The sequence below is a fragment of the Aulonocara sp. 'chitande type north' Nkhata Bay genome, linkage group LG5, assembly GCF_057382095.1.
Source record: "Aulonocara sp. 'chitande type north' Nkhata Bay isolate Kocher_YH1m ecotype deep benthic linkage group LG5, A_spYH_male_GT1.1, whole genome shotgun sequence".
Taxonomy (NCBI): Eukaryota; Metazoa; Chordata; class Actinopteri; order Cichliformes; family Cichlidae; genus Aulonocara; species Aulonocara sp. 'chitande type north' Nkhata Bay.
This window is the reverse complement of record NC_141348.1, coordinates 44,922,308-44,928,307: the sequence shown is the minus strand read 5'-3', so window position 1 is coordinate 44,928,307 and position 6,000 is coordinate 44,922,308. Positions and strand designations below refer to the sequence as shown.

The 6,000-nt window shown below is 47.5% G+C and overlaps 1 protein-coding gene across 1 annotated transcript in view; it reads left to right on the top strand.

Moving 5' to 3' along the window:
- The window catches only part of pik3c2b (phosphatidylinositol-4-phosphate 3-kinase, catalytic subunit type 2 beta), a 49,545-nt gene that overhangs the window by 28,308 nt on the left and 15,237 nt on the right, over positions 1 to 6,000 (top strand). The window contains exons 20-22 of the mRNA XM_086293770.1: positions 4,432 to 4,539; positions 4,632 to 4,724; positions 4,806 to 4,935. Coding sequence (XP_086149896.1) covers positions 4,432 to 4,539; positions 4,632 to 4,724; positions 4,806 to 4,935 — 331 coding nt within the window. The remainder of the gene's footprint in view (positions 1 to 4,431; positions 4,540 to 4,631; positions 4,725 to 4,805; positions 4,936 to 6,000) is intronic.

The following is a 6,000-nucleotide window of genomic DNA, read 5'->3' as shown; positions in this document are numbered from 1 at the left end:
TTCCTCTCTCTCTCTCTGTTCCTCTCTTTCTCTGTTCCTCTCTCCCCCTCTCTGTTCCTCTCTCTCTCTGTTCCTCTCTCTCTCTGTTCCTCTCTCTCTCTCTGTTCCTCTCTCTCTCTGTTCCTCTCTCTCTCTCTCTGTTCCTCTCTTTCTCTGTTCCTCTCTCTCTCTCTCTGTTCCTCTCTCTCTCTGTTCCTCTCTCCCCCTCTCTGTTCCTCTCTCTCTCTGTTCCTCTCTCCCCCTCTCTGTTCCTCTCTCTCTCTGTCTGTTCCTCTCTCTCTCTGTTCCTCTCTCTCTCTGTTCCTCTCCCTCTCTCTCTCTGTTCCTCTCTCTCTCTGTTCCTCTCTCCCCCTCTCTGTTCCTCTCTCTCTCTCTCTCTGTTCCTCTCTCTCTCTCTGTTCCTCTCCCCCTCTCTGTTCCTCTCTCTCTCTCTGTTCCTCTCTCTCTCTCTGTTCCTCTCTCTCCCTCTCTGTTCCTCTCCCTCCCTGTTCCTCTCTTTCTCTGTTCCTCTCTCTCTCTGTTCCTCTCTCTCTCTCTGTTCCTCTCTCTCCCTCTCTGTTCCTCTCCCTCCCTGTTCCTCTCTTTCTCTGTTCCTCTCTTTCTCTGTTCCTCTCTCTCTCTCTGTTCCTCTCTTTCTCTGTTCCTCTCTCTCTCTCTCTGTTCCTCTCTCTCTCTCTCTGTTCCTCTCTCTCTCTCTCTGTTCCTCTCTTTCTCTGTTCCTCTCTCTCTCTCTCTGTTCCTCTCTCTCTCTGTTCCTCTCTGTTCCTCTCTCCCCCTCTCTGTTCCTCTCTCTCTCTGTTCCTCTCTCCCCCTCTCTGTTCCTCTCTCTCTCTCTCTGTTCCTCTCTCTCTCTGTTCCTCTCCCTCTCTGTTCCTCTCTCTCTCTCTCTCTGTTCCTCTCTCTCTCTGTTCCTCTCTCCCCCTCTCTGTTCCTCTCTCTCTCTCTCTCTGTTCCTCTCTCTCTCTCTGTTCCTCTCTCTCTCTCTGTTCCTCTCCCCCTCTCTGTTCCTCTCTCTCTCTCTGTTCCTCTCTCTCCCTCTCTGTTCCTCTCCCTCCCTGTTCCTCTCTTTCTCTGTTCCTCTCTCTCTCTGTTCCTCTCTCTCTCTCTCTGTTCCTCTCTTTCTCTGTTCCTCTCTCTCTCTGTTCCTCTCTCCCCCTCTCTGTTCCTCTCTCTCTCTGTTCCTCTCTCCCCCTCTCTGTTCCTCTCTCCCCCTCTCTGTTCCTCTCTCTCTCTGTTCCTCTCTCCCCCTCTCTGTTCCTCTCTCTCTCTGTTCCTCTCTCTCTCTCTCTGTTCCTCTCTTTCTCTGTTCCTCTCTCCCCCTCTCTGTTCCTCTCTCTCTCTGTTCCTCTCTCCCCCTCTCTGTTCCTCTCTCTCTCTGTTCCTCTCTCCCCCTCTCTGTTCCTCTCTCTCTCTGTTCCTCTCTCTCTCTGTTCCTCTCTCTCTCTGTTCCTCTCTCCCCCTCTCTGTTCCTCTCTCTCTCTGTTCCTCTCTCCCCCTCTCTGTTCCTCTCTTTCTCTGTTCCTCTCTCTCTGTTCCTCTCTCTCTCTGTTCCTCTCTCTCTCTGTTCCTCTCTTTCTCTGTTCCTCTCTCTCTCTCTCTGTTCCTCTCTCTCTCTGTTCCTCTCTTTCTCTGTTCCTCTCTCTCTCTCTCTGTTCCTCTCTCCCCCTCTCTGTTCCTCTCTCTCTCTGTTCCTCTCTCCCCCTCTCTGTTCCTCTCTCTCTCTCTCTGTTCCTCTCCCTCTCTGTTCCTCTCTCTCTCTCTCTCTGTTCCTCTCTCTCTCTGTTCCTCTCTCCCCCTCTCTGTTCCTCTCTCTCTCTCTCTCTGTTCCTCTCTCTCTCTGTTCCTCTCCCCCTCTCTGTTCCTCTCTCTCTCTCTGTTCCTCTCTCTCCCTCTCTGTTCCTCTCCCTCCCTGTTCCTCTCTCTCTCTGTTCCTCTCTCTCTCTCTGTTCCTCTCTCTCTCTCTCTGTTCCTCTCTCTCTCTCTCTCTGTTCCTCTCCCCCTCTCTGTTCCTCTCTCTCTCTGTTCCTCTCTCCCCCTCTGTTCCTCTCTCTCTCTCTCTGTTCCTCTCTCCCTCTCTCTGTTCCTCTCTCCCCCTCTCTGTTCCTCTCTCTCTCTGTTCCTCTCTCTCTCTGTTCCTCTCTCCCCCTCTCTGTTCCTCTCTCTCTCTGTTCCTCTCTCTCTCTCTCTGTTCCTCTCTTTCTCTGTTCCTCTCTCCCCCTCTCTGTTCCTCCCTCTCTCTGTTCCTCTCTCCCCCTCTCTGTTCCTCTCTCCCTCTCTCTGTTCCTCTCTCTCTCTCTCTCTGTTCCTCTCCCTCTCTGTTCCTCTCTCCCTCTCTCTGTTCCTCTCTCTCTCTCTCTCTGTTCCTCTCCCCCTCTCTGTTCCTCTCTCTCTCTCTCTCTGTTCCTCTCCCTCTCTGTTCCTCTCTCTCTCTCTGTTCCTCTCTCCCCCTCTCTGTTCCTCTGTCTCTCTCTGTTCCTCTCTCCCTCTCTCTGTTCCTCTCTCCCCCTCTCTGTTCCTCTCTCCCTCTCTCTGTTCCTCTCTCTCTCTCTGTTCCTCTCTCCCCCTCTCTGTTCCTCTCTCCCCCTCTCTGTTCCTCCCTCTCTCTCTCTCTGTTCCTCTCTCTCTCTCTGTTCCTCTCTCTCTCCCTCTCTCTGTTCCTCTCCCCCTCTCTGTTCCTCTCTCTCTCTCTGTTCCTCTCTCCCCCTCTCTGTTCCTCCCTCTCTCTCTCTCTGTTCCTCTCCCTCTCTGTTCCTCTCTCTCTCTCTGTTCCTCTCTCCCCCTCTCTGTTCCTCTGTCTCTCTCTGTTCCTCTCTCCCTCTCTCTGTTCCTCTCTCCCCCTCTCTGTTCCTCTCTCCCTCTCTCTGTTCCTCTCTCTGTCTCTCTCTGTTCCTCTCCCCCTCTCTGTTCCTCTCTCTCTCTCTGTTCCTCTCTCCCCCTCTCTGTTCCTCTCTCCCCCTCTCTGTTCCTCTCTCTCTCTCTGTTCCTCTCTCTCTCCCTCTCTCTGTTCCTCTCCCCCTCTCTGTTCCTCTCTCTCTCTCTGTTCCTCTCTCCCCCTGTCTGTTCCTCTCTCCCCCTCTCTGTTCCTCTCTCTCTCTGTTCCTCTCTCTCTCCCTCTCTCTGTTCCTCTCTCCCCCTCTCTGTTCCTCTCTCCCCCTCTCTGTTCCTCTCTGTCTCTCTCTGTTCCTCTCTCCCCCTCTCTGTTCCTCTCTCCCCCTCTCTGTTCCTCTCTCCCCCTCTCTGTTCCTCTCTCTCTCTCTGTTCCTCTCTCTCTCTGTTCCTCTCTCTCTCTCTGTTCCTCTCTCTCTCTGTTCCTCTCTCTCTCTCTGTTCCTCTCTCCCCCTCTCTGTTCCTCTCTCTCTCTCTCTGTTCCTCTCCCCCTCTCTGTTCCTCTCTCCCCCTCTCTGTTCCTCTCTCCCCCTCTCTGTTCCTCTCTCTCCCTCTCTGCTCTGACAATCATCAAATATACAGTGGAAACCAGATATTTACTCTTCAGATAAAAACACTTTTTTAATTGTAACATCAAATCAGACTAAATGTTTATTTTTTAGATAAATATAAAAACACATTTGTTAACTTTAAGAGTAAAGAGAGAAACTGTCTGTGTTTCTTAATTGCAAATGGCACCAAATTGTATTCAAACTGAGCCACACTTATGGAGCTCCACAGTTCTGTTCCTGGTGTTTTGTTGACATCTCTTGATGTTCCCATGTCACAGAAACAGGCTCTGTGTTTTGCTCTCCTGCATTTGATGAAAGTGATAAAAATAGAAGCTCTGTCTCTCTTTATTCTGACATTTAGCTGATTCAAAAGATTTTAAATATTTATTTATCCAAAACAAAACAAGTTTACTCTAAAATGATGTTGTACAGTAAAAAATGTTCTTGTGTTTTCCATAAAGTGTAAATATCTGGTTTCAACTGTGAATATACTGCTGTGTATAGAAGTTCCTCTTGTTTTGCATAGAAATATACTGAACAACATACAAAGCATAATATATAAAATAACATCTACCAGAGTTTTTCCTTTGAAAGAAGCTCCTTATGTCCATTCTTGTATATCAGTGCATTACTGAAACAGATTTATTTAGCCGTGGAGGGAAACAACTGAAAATATAAAATAAACACACATGTAAGCTGAGACTCTCAGAAACAGCATTGTTGTTGTTCGGCTTTTCATTTCACCATTTGCTGATTCACTTGAAGAACGAGTAACGTAAACGTATCAGTTTGATATCAGTCTTTCGTGATACACCGTCATATTTACATTATTTGTACAGCTTTGGTACCTGGTCGAACTTCAGTTCTTTGCCTGGCTGTCTTGTTTTTTTGGATTTGACCCTGAAACAGGCGTCTGAACCCTCAGACTCATACTGTGTGTGTGTGTGTGTGTGTCTGTGTGTGTGTGTGTGTGTCTGTGTGTGTGTGTGTTCAGTGTGTCCTCAGAGACAGTCTGGAGGAGATGAAGCAGTTCTTCTCGGTGAACAGCAGCTGCAGGCTTCCTCTGAATCCAGCACTGCTCGTCACCAGCATCAACATCCAGGTACGCACACACCTTAAAGACAGGAGACACGCCCCCAGCTGGCGTTTGTACCTGATTGGACAAAGTTAATCTTCCTCTTCTGTGGTTTCCAGTCCTGCTCGTTCTTCAACTCCAACGCTGTCCCTCTGAAGTTGTCCTTCCAGAACCGGGACCCACTGGGAGACAACATCAGTGTCATCTTCAAGGTGACGCCCCTTACTAGTGATCCCAGACACAGCGACCTCTGCGAGCTGACCTTTGACCCCGGCTGTTCTCTTTGTGTGCAGTCAGGAGACGACCTGAGGCAGGACATGCTGACTCTGCAGATGATCCGCATCATGAACAAGATCTGGATCCAGGAGGGGTTGGACATGAGGATGGTCCTCTTTAAGTGCTTCTCCACGGGGAGGGGCCGAGGTGAGCACGGACACACCTGTCCTCAGGTGTGACAGAAAGGAGTGCGTCCTGTCCTCAGTAGGGCCGGGTATTCTCACTGATTTCTAGAATCGATTCGATCCACAATTTGATTCGATTCAATTTGAATCGGGGAAATTTTGCCTCAGACAGTCAGAAATATTATAATTCTGATCACTTATCAGCACATATCCATATTTTATATCTATAAAAAGAAAGCTGACACTGTGAGACTTTATCACAGGTGTGAGCGTCGCAGCAGAGGCCTTTGTGTCAAAGTAGCTGAGGATGAAACAGAAACAGGTGAAGGAGGTTTTCCTGGTCTGGGATTTTATAGCAGATGACCCTGAAAATATTGTGCAGTCAAAAACGAAGTGAAGCAGAGTTACAGAGGTTTGATTACAGACAGCGTTTTGCAGTTTGGCTTCATTTTAAAAAGTTTAAATATGTTCAGCATTGAACAGCAGAAATGAGGCTTGTCAGAAGTAGAGATGGCACGATACCACTTTTTTATGTCCGATACCGATACCGATATCATAAATTTGGATATCTGCCGATACCGATATGAATCCGATATAGTGTTTTTTAATCAACAAAACTGTTTTTTAAAATATCTTGCTGCATTTTGCAAGTCTGCAAGTTCATACTCAAGTTTAAAACAACAACTACACTAAAGCTATTCTGTTATACCTGTATACAAAAAAAATATTTCATAGTTCAGCAATACTGATCAATCTAATAAACTTAGACCTACACCATCCTCCCTATTCTGGTATTTTAAAGAGTACTTAGCATAAATATTAAGCAACCTAACTAATAGGGTTCCAACTCCCAGCAACAACAAAAATAAATAAATAAAAAATAGGGAACCACCCCTCACGCTCCACCTCATGATGCTTAATCGACGTAATCAACCTTAATTTGATGCAGTGTGAAAAAAAATGCACAGAAATCAACTATTTTTCAAGAAATATTAAATAGATTCAACATCTTTCTTCAACAAAATTGCAGACTGCACAGATGGTACCTTCCCAAAGGAAAAAGTACTATAGCTTACTAGGGTATATA